This window comes from Scophthalmus maximus, chromosome 10 (genome assembly GCF_022379125.1).
Source record: "Scophthalmus maximus strain ysfricsl-2021 chromosome 10, ASM2237912v1, whole genome shotgun sequence".
NCBI classification, from domain to species: domain Eukaryota; kingdom Metazoa; phylum Chordata; class Actinopteri; order Pleuronectiformes; family Scophthalmidae; genus Scophthalmus; species Scophthalmus maximus.
The window spans coordinates 13,051,592-13,075,396 of record NC_061524.1 but is presented as its reverse complement, the minus strand read 5'-3'; the positions used below and the strand labels follow the sequence as shown (position 1 = coordinate 13,075,396).

Here is a 23,805-nt window from a genome sequence, read left to right as displayed (position 1 = left end):
TTGATCTCACTCGTGTAGCTTTTAAGGGCTTAACACCACATAACTGCTCCGGACCTACTGTCGAGTTTTCTTGTGGGGGCTCCTGGTGCCTGAAAGTCACAGCGCGGTGGGGAGCGTCACTCACACCAGATGCCTGATTTACTGTCGATTGTGTTTCAGGGTGTACCCTACGTGGAGGGCAATGGGATGAGCAGTCTGTACAAGCTGCAGGTAAAGACAGCGCCTCCAGTCAACAAATCCATGTTTGTGGTTAAAGATGTTGCCTGACCCGTGTTGTAAAAAAAAAGTCATAACGTAAGAAAATGTCATTTCAGAGCGGCGGAGCTTTGTTAGGACCCCCTGGAGCGCCCGGTGCTCCGGTAAGAACAATAATTGTTATGCCTGAGGCGAACCATTTACAGTGCGCCGCGGAACAAACACTTGCACGCAACGGTCCTGTCCGGTCCACGACGCACAGGAACCCCAGCTGCATCTTCTTGAGGCTGCCTCTCGCTGAACTGCATCCATCACTGGCCGGCAGCTCGCAGCGATCGATAAGAGAACATCTTCATCGCGTTTTTTTTAGTGTGTAAAAATGCTGAAATGCTTGACTGAATTTTTCAATGTTCATGTCCAGTCCAAGCGTGTGCGAAAGCCACACTGAACTATGTGATCATGGACTCGGTAACATACAAGAAAATGTGAGGTTGATTTACAGGCAGAAATTTTGACAAAAGAGACCCAGTGAATTTGAATGTCAATAACATACAGTAGCCACATGCCGTTTGAGACCGTATTTATGGTTTTTATGGTAGCAGTTGTCACATTCATGGGAGTAATCTGTCAATTTCTCTTTCTTTTTTCTTCTTTTCTAAGGGTCCCAAAGGAGACGAAGGACTTTCAGTGAGTTGGCGCTTTTCATTAGTGAATATATCTTTTTATGAAATATTTGTCTATTTTCATGCCGGCCCAAAAAATAGTGGAGTCTGAGTCGCCTGTTGCTTTCTATCATTGTCTCTGTGGTTCTCTCCAACATAAGTCAATACACCCTCAAGCCTGAGCACTTAACCACTCTCAGTCGAACTGCAACACCACATCTCCTGCAAGTATGAAACTGTTGAACCATATTGTCTTTCCAGGGGGAACTTATGAACCTTCTTTGCACTTCAAATGCAAAGCACAAAAAAAAATCCAACACACACACACACACACACACACACACACACACACACACTACACACACTCCAGAATGACGCCTGAAAACAATCGACACAGACACGGAAACAATTCGACGCGTCGTCCCAAATTCTTTATTCTCACGGGGCCAATTGCATTTTTTATTGTTTTGTTGCACAGTGATTTTTCACCACAATGTTAATTTGACATTTTAATAAATTGTGTGAGCGGCGCCAGTGCTGTGGTGAAATTGCCCCAATCCGTCTCACAGCTGATCCTCTGGCTGGCCCACTCTGCTCTTAGCCGCACTCGCTTATTCATGACAATCTACATGGGTGACAATTACCTGCACAATCCGTCTATGTCAGCGCCAGTTGCCCCTCTGCTCTGCGTAATGGCATTTCTCCGAGGCGGACTGGAGCGAGATGAGGTAGATCGAGGCCACCGCTTGTTCGAGCGCGGGGGGAACGGGTCTCTATTTTTAGTGCAGAAAACAAATTTGATTGTGACTGTCAAATGGGAATTTTCAGTTTTTTTTCATCCCGTCTATAGCCTACAAGCTTTGACAGCATGTGTCATAGATCATCAAATATGATACACTCAGGAATGAGTTTTGTCCTCTTAGGATTGTCCTCGTATTGACACACGCAAGGTTGCGTTATCACCCGGTCGAGAGGAGAGATGAAAACGTGTTGAAATCCCGGCTCCTGCGGAATTTAATTCACTTGCCTTCGTGTAGCTTTGATCTTACCTGTTGCCTGTTAATGCGTGGTGGTTATTCGCAGCCCTGATAATAATGTCCCCTACCTTCAGGCGGCAAACTCACCCCCCAGGAATACTATCGTTCTCGGCTGACAGACAGACAGAACCAACGACCTTTAGTCTTTATCAGTTGTGACAGGGTTTTTTTTTGTCTTGACACAGCAGCTGTTGTGTTCTCTCTCTCTCTCTCTCTCTCTCTCTCTCTCTCTCTCTCTCTCTCTCTCTCTCTCTCTCTCTCTCTCTCTCTCTCAGGGCGAACCAGGGGCCATGGGATTACCCGGGCTGGAAGGGCTACCTGGTGCCAAGGTAAGCAACCCAGAGAGGTGTCTCATCTGGCATGACTGAACCTGATTACAAAGGGATTTCTCTGTGTTATATGTATTACAAGTATTTTTTTCCTGGCTTAAAAAAAAAGCTTGCCTGTGTGAAAAGAGACAACTTCTGCGGAGAATATGATTTGGAGAACACTTCCGGGTTGATAGGGGATATGCAGTAACGCCTCGGCGGTTTGCGTTCATGTAATAGTTAACCATCTGCACAATGAACGGTTCCCACCGGATGCGTTTTCCATAATGGAACAACCCAATGCAACTAGCCCTGCGTGCAACCCTCTCACAGCCTCCTGCAGCTACCGCTGTGTATCAAAAGGTTTCCACTGACTGACGGTGTGTGACTGTGCTGTGTGTGTGAGTGACTTATCCTTCAGGGGGAATTCTGTCAAAGGTGACATTTATGCAGAGTGAGGTTGTTTTGTGACCAATTTGTGAGTAGAAATGTGCAGTGTTTTTTTTCATGTCATGCGTCTTCATAACCAGGTTTCTGTTCCACTATGCAGTAAACGTCGGCTTGACACGACAGTGATTTACGTGTATGTGTATATCATCTGACTGACGAGAGTGCTGTTTCCCTCAGGGTGATATTGGTTCGGTTGGTCAACCTGGGACGCCGGGTCCTCCAGTAAGTGAGATTTCTTTTTTTAGGTTAATTCACCACCTCACCCACTCCTCCCTGATCAATCATCTGTGTTGTTTAAGTCCCCTGCTGGAAACAAGTCGATGATGGTTCATAAAAGTACTGCGAGCGGCAGCTATCAGAACAGAAGTCCCACACTGTAATGTGACACTGCAGGTATAGACCCTGTGGTGTGTTCAGTGGATTTTCTGTGCAGCCATGGCAGCCCTGTTTGCCGTATTATAAATTGGGCGGCTGCAGAGGTGCAGTAGATACGAGACCATTGAGGACCCATCAAACACTCCTCCCATGTTTGTGATTGACAGGGGAAGCCCGGAACTCGCGGAGAACCAGGGATCCCTGGAGAGCCGGTGAGCCGCAGCCTCTAAGTCTCTTTGAGCTGTCAATCCACACAGTCATTCCTTTGTCGCTGCCGACTGACACATCTGCCGTCTCTGTTCTCTGACAGGGCGAGCGGGGGCCGCTCGGAGAGACAGGATTCCCGGGGCCCGAGGGACCCCAAGGTGTTGCTGTAAGGATGCTACACGAATTCTGTCCCTCTTCCCTTTTATAATCCCAACTAGCCGGTGCCAAAGCACCTTCCACTGATGTACAGGTTGGAAATATGGTTATGAAAATCCCCCAACGATTTATTTAACCATTACATGGTGAAAAAGAAGCATGATTCAATGACACTATGGATGAAATGTGTATTTTAGCTCTCACTTATCCTGTAGAATAGATGATTACATTCCTCTATGTGATTACCATCAGGGAGGGTTTCTGTAATTTTCCCTGTAAGCGCACAATGGAACAGTGTTCGGCACAGCAATCAGGAATCATTATCCCTCGGTTGAGATATCTCATTAACTGTGGAGATTACTAGGAGTGCAACAGTGCTGATCCAATCGAAGGTGGGAGCTGATACAAAATGTCTTTGTTGTGTTGTGCTTCTTGAGCAGGGGAGGCCGGGAAAAGATGGAACTCCCGGATACAAGGTGAGCTTGTGCGCGCACACTGCAAATCCCCTTATAGAAAGTGCTTTACATCAGCCGAACCACAGAAAGATGGCACAGCAGATTTTTATCTCCCCCCCCCCACCCCCCGCCCCCTCAAGCTACAGCATCATGAGTGCATTAAACCAATTTGCATATTTGAGATTTTAACGATAATAACGAAATGGAATCCTGCAGATTTAAGGCTTTGTTGACTTTTAGTCTTTTTAGCCTAATTATACAGTTAATGCATTCAGGCAATGATAAAATGTTTGTAATAGAGGGCAGCAGACACTTAGATTAAATATGCATTTTCCTGCCCGGTGAACCTGGCTAAAATTGAAACAAATACTGCGGCAAAGTTTGCTTTCAGGTGACTGATTCAATATATTACACGCATTTATTACATAAGAACGGGCTCACAGCATGAAGACCAGCTCTGCAATGAATAGCCTTTTTACAATCTAATACCCAAACTGGATTATCTATGAGTTTTGCTGCTCTGCTCCGTGGTTGACACGATTTCTTTTTTCACCTTGCAGCTTAATGGCAGTCCCAATAGTTTATTGTTTTCTGATTGTTATTATTATTATTAGTTAATATTCATCCATCAAAATCTCAGCACCGCACAGAGCCTTTTCTACAGTCACATTCTCGTGTCTGTCTGCCCCGGCGCTTGAGTTTTTTGGTGGGGCAACAGTGCCATCTAGCAGGTAAGCTTTGCTCCCCTACGCAGACTCCTTGCTCTCCCGCTTTGAGGTTTAATGTAATGCTCAGGGAAGCACATTTCAGTGGGTAAGATGATAGATTTAAGCCCCATCAGGCACCGGGGAATACAGAGTGCTGCAGATTAAAACAAGCAGGGGAGAACAGCATCACAAAGAGATGCTCGCTTAAAAACCACATCATGCCAGATTGTCTTTTGCACGGCTCCTGTAATCCAGCAGGAAATTGATACAAAGATGCTCCCGGAGGTGTTTCTGCGAGCGCGGCAGAGGGGTGGGGTTGGGGGGGAGCAATGAGGAGTGACAGGGAGGGATTGGAAGACGCAAGATGTTGTGACATAAAGCCAGAGACAGGTACTTTCTCTAGCGCCGCCGTACAGGAGAGACAGCTGGCGGGAAAGGCAGGCATTTCTCAAACAAAACGGGAGTGATGCAGAGCGGCCGTGATATTGCAGAAAGGTGAAACACTATACAGGAGGGGAATATAACAAGCAATTCACCCGAGCTGAGTAAGAGGCAATCAATGCACTGTCGTCTGAAAGGGTGCATTCCTAAAAAGTCGGGTAATTCAGGGGAATTACAGAACACAGAACACAAATGTCTGCCAATGTTAGAGTTAATATGAGCAATATACCAAGGTTTTAGATAATAACGACCTCAGCTCCCTGTCTTCAGATTAGCACAATGGAGCCCCTGTTACGGAACATCAATACTATGTGTGTGGTGGGTTAAAAAAGGGTCAGCGTGCTTTTCTTTTTTTCTACATAAAACAATATCTGTCCGCTTTTGTTTTTTTGAAGGGAGCTACAGGTAGACCAGGGGACAGAGGATCCAAAGGAGAACGTGTAAGTAGCGTCATTCGTGTCTTCCTAAAAAAGAAGCTGTTTTTTAGGACTCGCAAAAAAAAAGGGTTTTGATGAATATTAATGAAAGTCTTCACAAATATGACTAATCCCCACGAGCACATAAGCACCAGATGAAGGCATTTAACGCTCGGTGCCGTTTCCTTATTGTATTTGCAAGGCAAAATTATTGAGCTCTGTCACACTTGCACAGTATCTATTGCAAACGCCGGTAATAGAGGATGCAAAATTAGGCTTTTAGCTCCAAGAACAGAACAGAAGAACCCCTGACTGCACTCATTAAGAGGAATGCTTCACTGTGGACAGCATGTGAAGTGATACAGTTGTGTGCCAGTCAGACGTGGAAATTGTAATGTCTGTGATGCCAGCCAGGATACAGAACTTTTTTTGTCTTAAAATATATATATATATATATATATATGACCTTATTTTTTTGCATCGTGTCAAGCTGACGTGTGGGCCTCTGTGATGCAGGGTGATTCAGGGATTCCCGGAGAACGAGGTGTTCAAGGCGAGAGAGGTCGCACAGGAGATCCTGGCTCGATCGGGCTGATGGGACCGGCGGGCCAAAAAGGAGATCTCGGCCCTCCCGGACAGTTGGGGGGTGTAAACCTCCTGGTAAGTTGTCAATTTGCAGATACCTCGGAGCAAACAAAGACTTTCCTCCCAGATGAATGCGACCTTAATCAGCCTGCCGCCTCCCACCTTCCTTCCTGAGCTTGTGTAACTAGAGTTCAGTTTCTGTTTCCCGTGTGTGTGTGGGGGGGGGGGGGGGGGTGCAGCCACAGATTCCTGCAAGAAACATCAAACAAGTCTGGGCAAGGGAGGTTGCTTCTCTCTTTCAGCTCCCACTCCGGATCTTCTAGGCACAACAGAGGGTCAGAGAGGGGGAGCGATGGAGACAGCGAGAAAAAGGCAGAAATGCGTGGGCGTGCCCCGAGATCTGCAGAGCAGTGAAAACACCTCCATGTGTCACAGACATTTTACACATCCTGTGCACAGTCACAGCCGTTATATAAGATTCACAGCAGAGATGAAAAAACTGTTTTTCAAATGTAAAGATCCACAGTCCAATGCTACAGTTGTAGCCACCGCTACCGGAGCAGCCCTGGAAATATCTTTCATGCAGAAAGGTTCAGAGTGCCAGAGCATATATTGTTATATATTTGCTTAAAATATACAATAGCTGGTATGACAAGCTTCGCTTTTTCCTCTCCAGCACAGTGTGCATTACAGCTGATCTGGACACAAAGTAACACCTAGAAATCTGTTTATAGACTTACAATATCAAATGTAATGTTTCCCTAAAGAATCCATTTTACTTCCAGGCTCGGGAAGCAAGGTATGCTCTAACTGAGTAGAAAGAACAGAGCAAAGGAAATCTCAATTTTAGCAGTAATCACTCCTGAACACCATTTTTTGTTGTTTTTTTTTTGAGAGGGCATGTTTCAGTCAGGACATTTGACAGGCATCCACTTGGTTTGCATGCCGTGATAACTATCATCTCTTCTGTATCTCCTCTGCTCTTTTGTTCACTGTGAATGAAACCTCAGTCCGTGTCGTCTCTTACTTGCATTATTTTTCCTTGTGTGTTCAAATTTTCTCAATGTGTTTTTCTTTCCACTCCCTCAGGGAGATCCCAGCTTCATGGAGGAACTCAAAACGGTTATCCAAAACGAAGTATTGAGGCTCCTTGAAGGTGCATATTTTGTCCGTCTTTATTCTCCCCAGTCTGCCTTTTGTTGTCCTTACACATTCTCCTTTTTTTTTTTTTGATTTGTAGAGAAGCTGTCGAGCGCTGCCATGCTGCAGAAGACACCTGCGGGCATCTTAGCCTCACAAGTCCAAGGCCCTGCAGGACCTCCTGGAAAAGACGGATTACCAGGCCCGCCGGGGGAGCCTGGCCCTGCTGGTCCTCAAGGTAGGCGCTCAAGGTTGGCAAGCAGAACTGCCGGACCATAACCCCCCAAAATAACCACCTCTGTTAAAAAATATGAATAAGAAATAACATGCTCAGTATTTGGATGCTCAAAAACTGTTGGTGAAACTTGATTAACCATATGTTTTTCATGTAATTGAATGTTTTCGCAGCCACAGCATATGTGTACGGCTCATTGGTGCTTTACATAATCCAATTAGTCCAACGGGCATATGCTGTATATCACAAATGTAACTTACTATATTTAACGGAGGCAACAGTTGCCACTATGAAATCAATGCCGCAGGTTGCCGTGAACTCAGATTTATTCTGTGTAATGAGTTCAGATTGAACATTGGCAACTGGCTGGGTTGGGGGGGGGGGTTGAGGGCACCAGTGTGGGCTAACTCTTGTATTTTATAGGGATTCATGGGTATTTTTCTCTTGCTTGCACCCATATATCAATGCAGACTGAGGGGCGGGAAGCAGAGGAAAGGCCAGGAGTGTGGTGCACAGCGGCTCTCTGGGAAATATGAAGACAAACGAAGAATTGACTGTGAATAAGAGAAAGTATTATCAGTGTGGACAGGAAAGAGCCCCAGTATTGATACCTCACTCCGGCAGAGAGAAGCTCCTAAAACACAAAAGGAGGGTAGTCAGGAAAAGAGGGTGAACATTCTTTATCAAGCCGATACAACGTTCTGACTGCTCCTGCAACACTAATGGTTTTGCCGGTCAGGCTTTTTACCTCAGACTTGCCTAGATTTGTTTTGTGTCCGCGGCAGAACTACTGGTGTCTTAACTTTTTGAAGAGGAGGTTTGTTTCGTGTCGGTGCGGATCCAAGCGCCGCTGCATTGGCCTCTCTCTTTGAGCTTTGTATCTACCTCACATCATTCAAGACCATTTACACTTTAACCCGCCGCCATAATATAAAATGCCGCTTTCGTTCATGAATAATGTAGTTAAAGTTGGCGACTGCTCGACTATAAATATTTGTGCTGTGTTAATTCCATTTGCATTACACATGTTTTGGATTTTTGTTTTGCTTGTTTAATTATTTTTTTTATGCTTCGAAGGACTGTTTTATAGGTGATTCTTAATGCAGCTATGCAATAAGTATTTATTGAAAATAAAGAGGAAAGTTATTTCCCTTGATAAATCAAAAATTCAACAACTTCCTAATTTTTTTTCTTTTCTTTGTCGACTCGTGCCTCCACTCAGCTGGGGAGAGAGTTTGGGGTAATATTTCCTCATTATTTCTCGTCATCCTCCGCTGGAGACTGTGCTCCTCTGGAATATCCAATTTGACTTGTTCTCCAATATGCCAAAATGAATTGTTTATGGAGAAAAATAACCCCTCTGTTGGAATCACAGTTTTTTTTTTTCCTCATGGTGTCATTTCACATGGGTGAAGGTCTCTAGCTGTAAGAGAAAAACATAAGGTTGCATGCTGAAGAGCATGTTAATCCCCCCCATCCTCCTTTGTTGTAATTGAGTGCTCATTTGTCATTCTATTCATCATCACATTTGAGATCACGGGAATACTCACTGCTGTAAATCATTGTATGTGCATATTTCATAAATTCAAGATTTTGTTCTTTTAACATTCATTTTTTTTATTTTGTATTTCTGTGCATTGTGTGTTTTCATTAATACAGACTGAAACAAAGTGTCTTTTATTTAATCAGGCTGAAAAACTGTGTTCGCAGAGATGCTCTGCTTTGTGCTGTGCATTATGGAAATATCAGTAAATATCCCACAGTCATTGGTCTTTGTTGGCGCAGCTGCTCAAAGAAAGGTGTTTTGTTTTTGGGGGGTTTTTTGTAAGGCATTGCATGAATAAATATTACGTTGCTGTTAATATTTTGTTCACAACAGTGTACAAGAGGTGCGCGGCTGCAATCCTATCAATCAAGCCGGAAAACCCCCTCTGTGGCAATATTATTTTTTATGATCGTGTTTCTGTCCATTAGAACTTATTTTATTCTAACCCCCAAGCACAGATGTAGTGTGCCATGTTTCTATCTATCAGAGTGCAAGAGTCCAGCGTGCCACCCAAACTCTTTGCCCTGAGTCGTTGTTGTCGTTGTCGTTGTTGTCGTTGTTGTTGTCGTTGTTGTCGTGGTTGTCGTCGTTGTTGTCGTTGTTGTTTTGCCAATGCTAAACGTACAGTTCTCTTTCTCTCCATGGTACGTCTCCTCCCTGAACGAATGCCCCCAGGGCCCCGCGGGTGTTGAAAGAAGTCTCATTAATGCGTCAAAGTGTGGATGGCCCCTCTCTCTTTGAGACTCACTTTTTTGGGGGTAGTTCACGAGGCTTTTTTTCTGAGATTTTCTCTGGCATGTGAGCAGTGAAGCATTTCCCCCTTTGGGCCAGGCGGGTGTAAGGCTTGATACTCCTTTCAATGTTCCTGATGCACAACGCCGGCCCTGAGACTCCATTACTTTAAGTGCCTCATGGGGAAATATTTTCACAGCCCCGCACATTTTCACTCGGTATGCTTCCCTTTTTTTTTTTTTGGAGCTGTAAAGACTTACCGGCTTTGCATGGGGTGGGAAAGCCTTTGAATAATGTTTGTGCGCATATTGTTACAGGCAACACACCTGCTGGCCTGACTTGTAGATTAGTGTTAATGCTTTGATTCTTTGGATATATACCTTTTCTTCTGACAGCCTAAGCATGTGCCCGTGTTCGACACTGCTTGCTTTTTCATCCGAGAGGTAACCTTGTTTTCTCTCCGAGGCCGAATAGAGAAAGCCTGGGTTTTCATGCACTCCCTTTTTATCTCGTTTGTGTTCTCCCGGAGAATTCCATTTCTCTTGAACTTTGCGAGTGTCAGAGTCTCGTCGACAATGATTGGTTTCTGCATCCGTTGCACCCGTTTGTTTTCTGTCGAACGACTCCACCTTTGATCACGCCTCTCCTGTCACTCTCTGAATGTCCGTGGTGACCCACATGTATGACCGCTGATTTGCTCTCTTTCCAAATCTTTTTTTTTTTTTTTGACAGAAAGCTGCGTGAGCTCACAACGCCTACCTTTTCTAACACTGACGCACAGATGGCTTGTTTGTTGATTTTGATTTTAAACAGGATGCCAGTACGTCTTTTTTGCTATTCGATCCAGAGTCGCCTGTTTCTACATCTGCTCCTCTCAGAAGGAGCGCATGACATTGTCATAACATCGATGTTCAGATTTGATGCAAAAGTGTATCCCCATCTTGACAGGTCTTTGGCTTTGAAATGTTATGGCATTTTGACTAATCCTTCTAACTGTACCACACAGTCCGTGAACGAGGCACCTCACGGGTCTACCTCCTCTTTGCATTGTTTGTACTCAAGTCAGATTGTTCTGTCTGTCCTCAGGGTACAGGGGTCAGAAGGGAGAACGAGGCCAGCTCGGCCTGGGGCTGCCAGGGGACCCAGGACCCGTGGGGGCAACAGGTGAGAACACCGCACACTGGATTTAGATGCATGAAGTACGTGCTCCATTGGAGACTCGAGCCACTGGTCAAGCAAACAAGGTGAAAGGAAGGAAGGAGCGCGACTGAAAGTCAGAACATGTTTAGCGGCATGTTGGTTACAGACCGACCAGACTCGGCTTCGACAGCCCTGATTCCTCCACATCCGCGTGTTCATCAGTTTTGTCTCGGATCCACTCACACATACTGTACTAGACTGCAATTAAAAATAGAAGAGAGCTCACTTAAACTAAAGTGCGTAAGTAATTGATTAAAAATATCTAAATATTTATCTATAAAAAAACATAGACATAAGACATCAAGTAGAATTCAAAGCAGCTGGCTATTGCACTAAATAATAATGCTGATATTGCACTGTGGATATAGCACATTTGAGAGTAGATGGTGCCGTTGGTAAAATGTGAACGTGCGGTGCAGTAGATCGTGAACATTGTGAGGTGTTTTTAATCTAGGTGAACCGCCGCGTTGGTGCAGATGGGCCCACAGGTCGGTGTCAGTGTTTGGCAGTTTTCGAGCTCTCGTGTGGCTAGAAGCTGTTTCTGAGTCCGTTTGCCCGTGATGGACTTGGGTGAAGGGAGAAAAGTGGTAGTGTATGTGTGATATCGGAGAAACGGGGTTGTGTCACGCCTCAAACCTGAACTTCTATTTCAGCCTTCATTCGGCGTTTCAGCACGTCGGAGATAAGCACAGCTTCAAGATCCGGCGCAGGCTGTAACACAAATGGGACTCCAGTAGAGGAGAAAAATGCTGCAGTGACGGAGCGCTGACGTCCGCTCTGCCAAGTCAAAAAGCCCCAGCATTGTGTTGTCTCGAACAAAAGTTTCACTGAAGGCAACGCCGAGATGTCAGCTGTGTCCCCTAGTTCCTGTGAACTCAAACATGACTCCCTGCTTCCTGATGGAGCGTTGAGGGGTCGGTTTACATCGCTGATTCCCTGATTTTCCCTGGACCCGAAGTCACTCATCTGTGTATGTGCACAATGGAAGTTAGGAGCGAACGGAACGTGGCTGTAGCTCCTCGGGAGAGGACAAATCACAGCTGATGGTGCAGCATCACAGCACAGCTGATGGCGTTAGACTTCAGCTGCAGTCACACTAAAGTGTTGGAAAGCACGTTCCTCCTGGACACCCGACGGGTTAATTGGAGACTGGGATATAGTTTGAGTGTCGTCCTCTAACATCTTTATCCGCTTTATCATCAGAAAGTTAAAAGCCCTCCTGGCGGCCAGAAACTTCAGCGTTGTTGTTTCACGAGAGGACATCATTGGAGAAAAGGCAGGGGAACATCTTGCCAAACGGTGCTGTTTGTCAAGTCGTGCCCACCTGCGGTGCATTAGTTCTGTGCTGTACTGTAGCTAAATAGCAAGGTTATATATATATATATATAACAGCTGTATGCAGTGATTTAACATATCAAAGGACTGTAGAACCCAGTAATGTAATAATTTCCCGATATTTTACCAACTAACTACCAATAGTGTAATTAAAAATACACTTTACTCCGTTAAAAATGTAATAAAACCTGATAATATAATAGCTTTCTAATAATGTAATAAATATCTAAACACATAATGCAATAATCTCTGTAATAATGCTCAATACAGAATAAGGATGTATAGTAAGAATGTGGAAATGGTATTACTATATGGAGATACAGCTGTTGATGAAAGACTTAAAGATTTATTTGGCTTCTTATATTTCATATTATCACAATTATAACTTTGCTCATTAGAGAATAATGACCCATTTGCAAAAACAATGCTTTCCTAAAACATTTACACATTAAATTTGCCCAGTTATAACAATATTTGGGAATTATTACATCATTGGGCTCTACAAAAATATGGTCAATTCAATAATGTGATAACCACCAGTTATTTTAATTATTTATTACATTATTATTACCCAGATTATTACGTTATTGGTTGAGATATTTTATTATATCACAGAGAAGTTATTACAATATGGGGCTTTATTACATTTTGATGGATTTAAGTATGGATTATTTTTACATTATTGGTAGTGGCTACATTATGGGGGAATTTTTTACATTATTAGATTCTACAAAATTAAACTTTGCGCACCTTTCCACCAATTGCATCACTTCAAACCATGGTCGTACTGTTGACAACTTGTGTGTGTGTGTGTGTGTGTGTGTGTGTGTGTGTGTGTCTGTGTGAGCGGGAGAGATGGTCGTTGTGGTGAGGAAAAGGGCAAGTCGTGATTTCCGAGGGAGGGAAAGAAGGAGGCAGAGTCTGTGATTCTTTATGTATGAGCTGTAGAAGATGCAGAGATGCTCGAGCTGCGACTGTTCTGACGGATGTAATGGACACTCTTTTCATAGGCTAGTTACAAAGTTGCATTGAAAAGAAAAATGAGACGAAATGTGTTTACCTGTGTTTGTATTGTATGGTCACTATACGAGAGACGAGAGTCTCCGCCTCTACAAGCTGTTGCCAAGTAACATGAGAGACCATCGATGATGATCTCACCTTATCTGACGCCGAGGAAATGTGCGCTCTCCGTCCGTCAGTGTCATTACAGCGAAATTAAAGGATTCAAGTGGAAATGAGATAGCCAGCTTTTGATCAAAGAAAAACAAACTGTTAGAGATGCTTGTTGGTATCAATGGGAAAATGCTAATTTTATGGAAAAAGTAGGTTCAGGGCCATATGGTTGGAAATGATGTCACAATATATTAAATAAAAATGTTTTCAAATATGGATATATGTGATAAATGCACGCAAAATTGCAAACAGTACACGATCATCACAAGTTTCGTGTTCCTCTTTTTTTGTTATAAATATTTCATAACATTTTGCTGTAATTTCACTTTAAAACAATATGTCGTAAAATGGTAATACCGTTAATGATCAATCCGTTGATTTCTTTAACATCATTTAGTTTAATGAAATGTCTAAAAACTTAACTCATTTCTAGTTTTAATGCCAAAGGTGGTGCCAAGATACCCAAATGAAATGGTGAAGAAAAACCATGTATGCATGCATCTTTTCACAGCTTTCATTTATAGTAATTAATAATGTCTAATTCTCTGTCAAGGCGCTCCTGGGTTCACTACCCAGGGCCCCCCTGGTTCTCCGGGGCCCCGTGGACATCCCGGGACGTGCGACCCCAGTGAGTGCCTCCTGCCAGCCTTATGAACCCAGCAGAGGGGACTCCCGGGGCCAGCGGGAGGACGGCCGTCCCGCTCCGAGCTCATCGCAGCCGCCGCAGAGCAGGAGAAACGAGGGCCTCGCTGTATCTGACAACTTCCTCAGCTCCCGTTTATCAGACAAGACTCACAACTGACCTCTTTTGTTCACTTTACAGTAACACGTGGATGCAGTCGCTGTTTTATTTATTTATTTTTATTTATTCTGGGATTGCTGTTGGGGTTTGTTTTGCGACGGGAAGCCTTTGTGTTTTCTTTCTGTCATTCTTTTCTCTTTTTTCTCCAATGCTTTTTACTTTTCAAGTGATTTCTTGTTTTTGACATCCCCCACTGTGATGTAATGCATTCCTCGCCGACTCTCAGTATGCCTTTTTAAAAAACCATGAAATGACTTTGTGCTGTCAAGTTGAGTCCTGCCTGTAAACATGATCTCAATTGTCCGTTTGCCTCCTTAATGGCCATGCCTATGCACTCCTCTGTTCTTCTCCTCTGTTATTCAGATAAGCCAGTGGGCTGATGGCCGAAGGTACATCTCCTGTGTGTGTGCGTGTGTGTGTGTGTGTGTGTGTGTGTGTGAGTGAGAGTGTGAGTGTGTGAGAGAGCGCGCGTGTGTGTGAGCGAGAGATTATCAGAACGAACGTATACTTGTTTCATGTGTAGGTGTGAGAAAATAACAGATTTTTGAATCTCTTTATGCAACCAAAGTGCAGCAGATGTGTCCAACGTGGAACTTATTGATGCCCAGCGCGTTCTCAAGAATGTATTTGACAGATTGTACTAATGATTGTCGAAAATGTAGCGTGGATATTCAGTAACGTCATGACTTCGTTTTTTGGGGAATTACTGAGGCGCTTCTTTGTTGGAAAATCATTTGCGTCGTGATGCCTTCCCATTTTCTGTCGGGCCATGCGTCAGCGCCGAGAGGTCGTCAGTGCGGTTTGTCTTGTATCTGCTGTCACACAAACAAACCTGCAACTCCAACCTTTTGTCAGAAGGCGCAGACATCAATGGCAGATTTGAAAGTAATGATCTTCGAACGCGTTTTAGGAGTGCGGCGTGACCTCACGCTCACTTTTACTGCCGATTTGGTCTGTAAATAAGATAACATATTTTTTTTTCCTTTTATTTTCTTGTCTCACAGGGCTTATAATGGGACCTAGCATTATAATTACAGTACATAAGCATGAGCCTAATGTGTCAGTGTAATGACACATTAACGTTCTTTACGTCGTTATCGATCATACACCTTGAAAATGCTGATGTTTTCTTGTGGCCGGTGTGATTATTGATATCTACTGTTTACATAGTGTTGTGTATGATGATTCCTCTGGTTTATTTTGTATATTTTTGATTTTCAGCCACACAAAGGAAATCGGACTACTACACTACAAACTTCAGACTTCTCCTTTCTGTGAACTCATGAACATACTTGAACTTTTTGTTGTTTGTTTTTGACACTATTCATGGTCTAACATCCTGGTTTCACTATGTATCTATGGGTTTTTTTTTGGGGGGGGGGGGGTCTCCTCCGACTGGAGTTTTGATTTATTTATTTGCTAAAAACAGATTTCAGATCCATTTTTAATGTTGTACGCTAATTTGTGAAGGTTTTGAGTCAGCTTTACCTAAACGGCCCCTTATGATGTGACTTTAACAGAAACTCACACGTGGAAGTGAGAATATCTGGAGTACAATCACACGGAACATTTTGCAGAACTTCAAGGCAGAATGAGAACATTTCCCAGCATTCCAATTGAAACCAATTGGATTGAAATGAATGCTCTATTTAAATATTGTGAGGAAATGCAAAAAGAAAAATTTGCATTTAAAAAGTAACCTACACTTTTTAATCACGCTCAACAACAGATATTTACTTTCGAAGAAAAGAGAATTACTTTGGAGTGTATGTTACTCTCCCCGTGCTTTCATTTTGAGCCCTGTTTAATGAAAGTTTGACTCAAAGGCTTTACATTTACTTTTAAGTGTCCTGCTATGATGAATGTTTAAAAAGTTCTGTGGGTGTATCTGAATTTTTTTTTTGTGATGTTAAGAACTCCGTTCTCTCTGTATTTCATCCTTTGAGATCTGTTTGGCACTTTCTTTTCCTTTCACTTCGTGTCTGACATCATTAAAAGTCATCATGCTTCTCTTATACATTTAAATTATAATTCATATCTTATTCTGAAGCTGCAGAGCTTCTTTTTTGTTTTTTTCGTACTCCGCATGCCAGCTTGGTTTTTATCTCTTAAATGTTATCAGTGTGAGTGGGTCTAATTTCAGATGGGTGCTGAATGTATGCCACCGGCTTCATTTGTGAGTTGAAAGAGCCCCCTGCTGGATATGTATTTATGTTGTCCTCGCTCGTAATGTGAATGGAAAACAATCTTTCCTTGTGTTATAAGCTTCATAAAATCACTTCCTTCTATTAACTGCCGTTCTCTCACCACAATAATTTTCATATTCGGCCCAATGGATTGGATGCAATAACAAAGACCTTGACCAAATTCAAATGAGACGGCATCAGCAAGCTAATATCTGAACGTTTTGGTGCACTGATGAGAGAAAGGTTCTCTGCTTAAATTGAATCTAGGCAGAATTGATATTAATGTGCACTAGTTTGCGACTTCAATTAAGCTTAACACTTTGATCACTTGGGAGAACAAAAGAAAATGGCAGCGTATGTCACAGCCTGCTTCACTGGCAATTTGGTGCAGTGCATTTCACGTCGCACCGAGTTAAGATCCAATTTTTTCCAAGTGGAAAACTCCAAAGAAGGAGGTGCGTCCTTCAAGCGAAACGCTCTCTTACATCTAAAGATTGTCTCATCAAATAATGCGGAGTTCACTCAAGACGGTAACATCAGTTTTAAATACACACCCTGTTGTTTTTTACAGTAATGCAACCTGATCCTGCTGCCACACGTAATCTAATCTCGTAAATGAGCTTGTGATGAGGGGGAATATGGATATTCCTCCCGGCATGGCCCCTTGGATTAAAAATGTCCACCTGCTGCTTTCACCGTAACTCGTCTTCACTCCTTGTGCCGCGTGACCTTCGTGTGTGGTTTTGAAAGTCTTTGTTTCGTCGAATATCTACCTCACTCTTGGTTTGTCCACGTCTACATCATTGGCTATTTCTGAAAGGAAGAAAAAAATCAACACTCAACTGTTGCCTTTGACTTAAAAAAAAAAAGAAAAAAGCAATTGACACCTCAAATGTCTGTAAAGAGACATACTGCAGTTCCTGAATGTTGAGGATCAGTCGGGTTAGTGGTGCTGATAAACAGCAGGGGCAGTAATTCCCCTGTTGGGAAGGTTGATCCAGTGTGTGTGTGTGTGTGTGTGTGTGTGTGGTTACCAGTTATCAAAGGTTATACTTTACACTTTTTCTTTGCAACATCTTTTATCTATACGCTGACTAATGGCACCTGCCTTACACATGTGTAATAAATGTTATTCAGTGCTTTATTTCTTGTGTTCTCTCGTATTTTCTGCACTAACAGGTTCAAGGTTATTTGCACAAGTCAAAAAAAAAAAGTGTTTCCTATAAGAGACAATGTTTGAATGTTGTGTTAAAAGTGATAACTCGTAAGATTTAAATGTTTCATTTGAAAAGCCCACCTGCCAGACGGCTAAGATCATTTACCATTCTGGGTCTCTTGAATGGAATGAAGGAATGGAATAAAGTTAAATAATAAATATGCAAAGATGTGTATAAAGCGTGTCTTGAATGAAACACAAACCGTTTCAAAGTTGATTCTTGACTTTGGAAACCACGGTTGAATCAAGCAATTTTCATGCTCGGTCCGTGTGTTGGCTGTGAGCTTTCGATCACATCCCACCATTTGTGAAACCTTTTGACAGGAACTCCTCAAAGTGCTCAGAAGACAAGTTTTACATCTTCATTTCCATAACAACATGGGCAAACTACATCTGCTGATTTAAATCATGAGGCATGATGGAAAGGCTCTAAACAGATGTACTTCAGATGCACTTCACAATATTTTACTTTTTGTTTTAGGTGAACAACGGATTGAGAACATTGATTTTGCATTTCCTGATATTGGTCACAAAAATATATATCATCACAGAATGAAACCATTATACAGAATAAATTAAACACTCCCATGTGTCATTATCTTTATTTCTCACATCAATGAGGGTTTCCCTCATCCATAAAAAATATTTCCATGAATGCACAGCTGCACGCTGTTCCTTCTGTACATTGAGGCAAGGTCTCACATCAGGTTGTTTTATAGGAAATATAATTAACCACAATTAAAACATTTTTTTTTATACAGATTTACAACATAAACTGAAGTCAGTGTGACTTGATGATATTTTCATCCTCTCTCCTTTTTCTTTTAAACAAAGACGATGGTCAGACATACAAAAGAAAATCTATCCTACAGAAGAGGGTACCTGCATCTTTGGTACATTGGCACATACAGAACAAAATAATTGAGGGGAAAAAAGGCACTTTACCGAAACAAATCCCTGATCCTGATTTGATTTGGGTCATTAATTGAAGTGTTCTGTGAATGTGGAGGAGCGTTTATATAAGAAAAGAGTGTAAATGGAGAACAGGAGAAGAGAGAGCAGGCAGAGGTACAAGGAGAGTGGGATAAACAATCACTTCTGGTCATTTCATGTCGTCTCAGTAATGTGAACTCACTGCCCTGAATATGTCTCAGGTAGAAAAATACACCAGCACAAGCTAGATTTTTTTCAGCACATTAAAGAAAAAAAATGTTTTGTGTGTGTGTGTGTGTGTGTGTGTGTGTGTGTTTCTTTACTGCTGTCTCCTTCCGACAGAGACGTGGCCTGCACAAAACACACTCACAACGCTAGAGGTTAATGGATCGAAGGCGCCACAACAGCCACAGCCCGAGGGAGAGAAAGTGTGAAAAATGATGTGTGCTCAGGGGAGATAATCCAACAGTCTTTCTGTCTCTTCCAGAGTGGCTCTTAGTTCCCTGCAGGTCCCTTCACATCCAGAGACTGGTGGGCGGCGCCGGCCTGGAGGTTGCAGGCTGACGGGTCGCAGTAACCATTGGGACCGGCCGAACCGGGAGGCCCAGGCACGCCGGGCTGCCCGGGAACGCCAGGAGGTCCCCTCTGCCCGTCCCGACCATCCTGACCGTAGCCAGGTCTGCCTGGTTCACCTGTGATCACAAAAGTCATTACAGGAATGCTATATTTGCAAGATTTAGGATAGTTTACATTTTTTAAATTCCATTATAATACAACAGTCTAATGTGATTATTCGAAATGAAAGGGTTCGTGGTTGCGTGGAACATCATTTATACCAAAGGAGGGTGCGGGTTTTGTCCCGTATCCCTTGCATCGAGAATGTATTGAGAACAGAACAGTAAAAATAAATTATTACAGCAATAAAAAACGGTTTCAGTGTACATATTGGAATGTCAGTATTGTTTTACGGTAATTGAAAAACGACTGTCTAGCCTTTAAAGATAAAGGAGCACGTTAAAAAGGCAAGATTGACTCACCTGGAAGTCCAGGAGGTCCTGGTTGACCTTTCGGCCCCCGTGCAGTCGGCCCTCTGGAGCCTCTGTCTCCCATTTCCCCTGTAACATGTATTATATAATGAAGATATCTGTGCGCATTTATTCATTCATTCGATGTCTGCCATTTGCACTGACACCTGACAATAAATGTATCACCTTTAGGTCCTTTCACACCAATGGCCCCCGGTGGCCCTTTGAGTCCCGGAAGGCCTCTTGTTCCACCCTGACCTGGGAAGCCATTGTCTCCTGGAATCCCAGGAGGCCCCGGAGGTCCAGGTTTTCCAGGTAAGCCGGCTACACCGGACTCTGGCCTCCTTAAACTAGCGGCTAACTGGGCCAGCTGTTCTGTTGGAGCAAAGCAGAGATTAACCTGATCAACAATCGGATGCAAAACGGCCAGAAAACACATCGGCTTATCGAGGGAATAAATCATGCCGTAGCGATCGGTCCGACAGCTGTCGTGCTTGAGTTCGGCGCAAGGTGAAACTGTGGTCACGAGATCCCTCGACCTTCTCTTGTTTTTCAACCTTTTTCCCTTTTACCTCAGTAAATTGTGCTGGAAGGAGATAACGCTATTTATTTCAAGCAATCAGCGACAGAGAATGTATGTTCATGGTGCAAAGAATCTAATATTAATCTCCTGTGGCTCCTCGCTGCATGGTACTTTGCACTTAAGATTTCAGTTTTCTGGCTGCTGATGAAAATTCATGCAGCTGCTGCTCGACTGCTCTCTTTTTTCTTTTTTCTTTTTCTTCCAAGATTTCCTTTCCAGGCAGACTCTTTGCTTGGAGCAGAGGAGTACAGGTCTGCTGGAGGTGAAATAAATTTTTCAGCACATTGGGCATAAAAAAGTCATGAGCGTAGGAGATGAGTTGTGAAGACGAACGCAGAGAACAGAGGTTGTGACTTCAATGAAACATTTTCTAAAGCGCGGAGACAGAAATTTTTCATCCATCACATAAACAAAGACCGAAGCTTATTTCATGTTTTGGTTATTAGTCCTTCCCTTTTTGAACCTCAGAGTATTCGGCGACTCCCCGGATCAATGAGACACCAGTGGGGCGGCTCTATGTGTGGTTGCGTAGTGAGGCATTCTGGGATAGATTGAAGTCGAGATATGAGGTGCACACATTCGATAAATGGGGTCAAAGGCCTCTGTCTTACCTTGCATGACTCGCATGCAAACTTGTCTGATGTGCTGATCACTTGGCTCTTTACCCTGCAAAGAAAAAGAGATGAACTTCAATAGATTTCATTACAGCATCTAAAACATTTATGTCAGGGCTCTGCAGCGCTGCTATCAAGTGAAATCAGCACTCCGCCTCTTCCACTGACTTGCTTTCACAACAGTTGTAAGATTATTTGGTCCTCATTAGGTGTAGGAACAGTCTTGTGCTCCTAAAAATTCCTCTTCCGAAAAAAGTTGACTTTTTGGACACATGTACAGGGGGTTTTCCATTACAACGCCAAAGGTAATACATCTGAGTTGGCAGTTCATCGATCGCCATGAGAGAACGCTCTGTTGGACTGCCTCCTCTACGGGGAGTTAGAGTGCCGGTGAGCCTGGAGCTAGTGGGGATTCAATTCCTATATTGAAGGATTCAACAAAAACATCTTCACGGCATCTTGCTTTTGAGTAATTCCCTGCTGCTGGAAAATATGGCAGTTTTGAGTTTTAGGGCTTGTGCACAAGTTAAGAAATATAAGAAGGGCATAAGAACAAAGATAAAAAAAAATTGCAGGGAGAAGTACTCCACCCAGAGACTCTTATTTAAGTTTTTTTTACATATATGTTCTGCTGACTTCGAGAGGGATTTCCAAAATTGAGTACCCACAAATGTTCGAGAGAATTGCCCATAAATAGTAAGAGGTTTGGGGAAGATACTTATTAAACGACAATATGGATCCAATAATTTGTTTGAAAGTAAAGTGATTCATGTACTGTACAGAACATAGGGGGTATATTGAAAATTGAAAATAAATAAGAGACGAGTTAGGAAAAAAATCTGTCTAAATGTGCATCATCTAAATATTCAGATCCTTGAACTTTGGTAAAGACACTTGATGGCTTTTCCCTCTTACTCCACTGAACTGGTATTGGATTTATCCTCATACACTTTCTTGAGACTCTCAATTTGAGGCGTTTCCTCTTGGACCTACCGCAGGCCCCTGGGACCCTCTGACTCCAGTTGGACCCCTGTTTCCCTGCATGCCACGGGGGCCAGGTGTGCCAGGCGGCCCCTCGATGCCAGGCTGGCCTCGACTTCCCTCTGGACCTCTTCTGCCAGGCTCGCCGGGGTTACCGACCTTGACGGAAAATGAGGCACCGGAACCGGGTAAAAATGTTCTAAAGGTTTGACACCACAGGAAAATACCGAGCTACCACGTTGAAATAATCAGTTTGAACTCACCTCCCCTTTCGATCCAGATTCTCCTGGTTCACCCTACCATCAACAACACACAGAGGATGGAAACAGAGGCAGTTACACTCCGGTGAGATGAATTGATGAGCAGTTAAATTAAATGAAATGAACAGTGCTGGTTTAACAACTTACAACATCCCCTTTGTCGCCAGGGTTTCCCTCGTCACCTTGTCCTCCCTATGAAAATTCAGTCTGTAAATTATGTGCGCAAAGCAACCTGCTTGTTATCCAAATGCAGCATTACTATTGAGACGTAATCCATTTGTATCAGCACATCATACCTGCTCTCCTCCGGGTCCTGCCTCTCCACGTTCTCCCTGTAATAACATAAACAAAAACAAAGCAAGTGTGTTAATTTACTAAAAGATCATTATAGAGTGCAGGAAGAATATTCTCTTTGGCTGCACTAGAGGGAGCTAATCAGCTGTTGTTGTTGGACATAAACCCTTAACGCTCTCACTTACTGCTCCAAGACAATAAATCCAAAATCTCAAAAGGTCTCTGAGAGGGGACTGTTGTGTTTTCTTACCCGCTCTCCTTTCAACCCAGGAAGACCATGAGGACCAGGGAGACCAGGAAGGCCGGGGTCACCTTTGGGTCCCTGTAACAGATAATGCACAATCTGAGGGGAGGAGAAACATCTAAGCAGGGTTACAAACAATATGTTGAGACCCACAGCAGCCTTTTTAAATGCCGAACACTTCATTTGAGCTGTTTATTAACACACCTGTTGGTGTTCCTGAAAGTCCTCAGACATAAGTAGGTATTACAACGGTAAATAAGTCCCGATTAAAAGAGAGGCCGTCCACACATTTTGCCCACAGAAGCTCAGCGTCGCCGCTGATTCTCTCTCTGGCTTGTTTGTGTGTGCCGTCCCCTCTTTGATCACCGACCGACTGTCTGAGGAATGCCAGGAGAACAGAGGGCTCATTCAGGCTGCTGCTCTCTAGTCTCCCCTTACTGTGAAAATAGACCTCATGTGAGATCCAGGCTCAGCCTATTCTCTGAGACATTCCTGTGAAACCGCAGCCAGGACTGCACACACTGAGGCCTCCCCTCCCTCTCCACCTTCTCTTTATTCAAAGTATCAAAAAGACAACAGAGGAAATATTCATTTGGAGCCTCCCCTCGAGTTCGTAGAGGGGCTGTGTGCGTGCTGGATGTCCATTAGCTGCTTAGTTTTATATGTTTATCAGAAATCAATTATTTAAAATGTCAATTCAAGTCAATTGTGAATGTGTTCGTTACTTACCCTTGCACCTGGCTTGCCGGCTGGACCCACAGGGCCTTGCTGTCCTACATCTCCCTTTGGAGAAGAGAAATCGAGCGATGAGCTCAAAGATAAAATATGGACCAAGTGAAGACAATGGAAATTCATCGGAGAGAAAAATACTCACAGGCTCCCCAATGGGTCCCACGGGTCCCAACTCTCCCTGATCTCCACGCTCGCCCTGTGGTGTCACAGTAAAACCACTCAGCGGAGGTGACACAGACCAGGTCGGCGGTTCAACATGTGGCTGCTCATACTTACTGTTTTGCCAGCAGGTCCCAGTGTTCCAGGGACGCCTGCTTGACCAACGTCTCCCTGCACGGAAACAACCGAAATGCCTCTCTCTCAGTTTTTTTTTTATTCTCGGGGGGGAGGGGGGGTGAATGCAAGAAATTACAGAAAATATTGAACAATTGATCAAGATAACAACCTTAGGGCCACTCAAGCCTTTTGGTCCAGGTGAACCAGGCATACCCTGAAAACACAAAGAGATACAAAAGCAACAAGGTGAAACATTGCTTTCAAGAAATATGTGAAATCTTTCCAACAGCAAGTGTCATTCTTA

General features: G+C 43.5%; 2 protein-coding genes across 10 annotated transcripts in view; one reads left to right on the top strand and one right to left on the bottom strand.

Moving 5' to 3' along the window:
- The window catches only part of LOC118283990 (collagen alpha-1(XIX) chain), a 93,551-nt gene extending 76,064 nt beyond the window's left edge, over positions 1-17,487 (top strand). For 5 of the 6 annotated variants that reach the window (XM_047334812.1, XM_047334811.1, XM_047334810.1 and 2 more), the window contains 14 exons: positions 160-210; positions 315-359; positions 856-882; positions 2,170-2,223; positions 2,830-2,874; positions 3,195-3,239; positions 3,338-3,400; positions 3,831-3,866; positions 5,389-5,433; positions 5,926-6,069; positions 7,084-7,150; positions 7,235-7,372; positions 10,734-10,811; positions 13,909-17,487. In XM_047334812.1, the coding sequence (XP_047190768.1) occupies positions 160-210; positions 315-359; positions 856-882; positions 2,170-2,223; positions 2,830-2,874; positions 3,195-3,239; positions 3,338-3,400; positions 3,831-3,866; positions 5,389-5,433; positions 5,926-6,069; positions 7,084-7,150; positions 7,235-7,372; positions 10,734-10,811; positions 13,909-14,009 (939 nt within the window). In that variant the 3' untranslated portion in view covers positions 14,010-17,487. Of the gene's footprint in view, positions 1-159; positions 211-314; positions 360-855; positions 883-2,169; positions 2,224-2,829; positions 2,875-3,194; positions 3,240-3,337; positions 3,401-3,830; positions 3,867-5,388; positions 5,434-5,925; positions 6,070-7,083; positions 7,151-7,234; positions 7,373-7,839; positions 8,542-10,733; positions 10,812-13,908 lie in introns of those variants that run through there. The other variant, XM_047334813.1, reaches the window with a different exon arrangement.
- Positions 17,488-18,130: 643 nt separating this feature from the next.
- The window catches only part of col9a1b (collagen, type IX, alpha 1b), an 18,471-nt gene continuing 12,796 nt past the window's right edge, over positions 18,131-23,805 (bottom strand). For all 4 annotated transcript variants that reach the window (XM_035605444.2, XM_035605446.2, XM_047334814.1 and 1 more), the window contains 13 exons: positions 23,671-23,715; positions 23,502-23,555; positions 23,368-23,421; positions 23,223-23,276; positions 22,500-22,571; positions 22,252-22,287; positions 22,103-22,147; positions 21,959-21,991; positions 21,708-21,854; positions 20,712-20,766; positions 19,704-19,892; positions 19,530-19,607; positions 18,131-19,184 (listed from right to left, as the gene is read on the bottom strand). In XM_035605444.2, the coding sequence (XP_035461337.1) occupies positions 18,988-19,184; positions 19,530-19,607; positions 19,704-19,892; positions 20,712-20,766; positions 21,708-21,854; positions 21,959-21,991; positions 22,103-22,147; positions 22,252-22,287; positions 22,500-22,571; positions 23,223-23,276; positions 23,368-23,421; positions 23,502-23,555; positions 23,671-23,715 (1,059 nt within the window). In that variant the 3' untranslated portion in view covers positions 18,131-18,987. The remainder of the gene's footprint in view (positions 19,185-19,529; positions 19,608-19,703; positions 19,893-20,711; positions 20,767-21,707; positions 21,855-21,958; positions 21,992-22,102; positions 22,148-22,251; positions 22,288-22,499; positions 22,572-23,222; positions 23,277-23,367; positions 23,422-23,501; positions 23,556-23,670; positions 23,716-23,805) is intronic.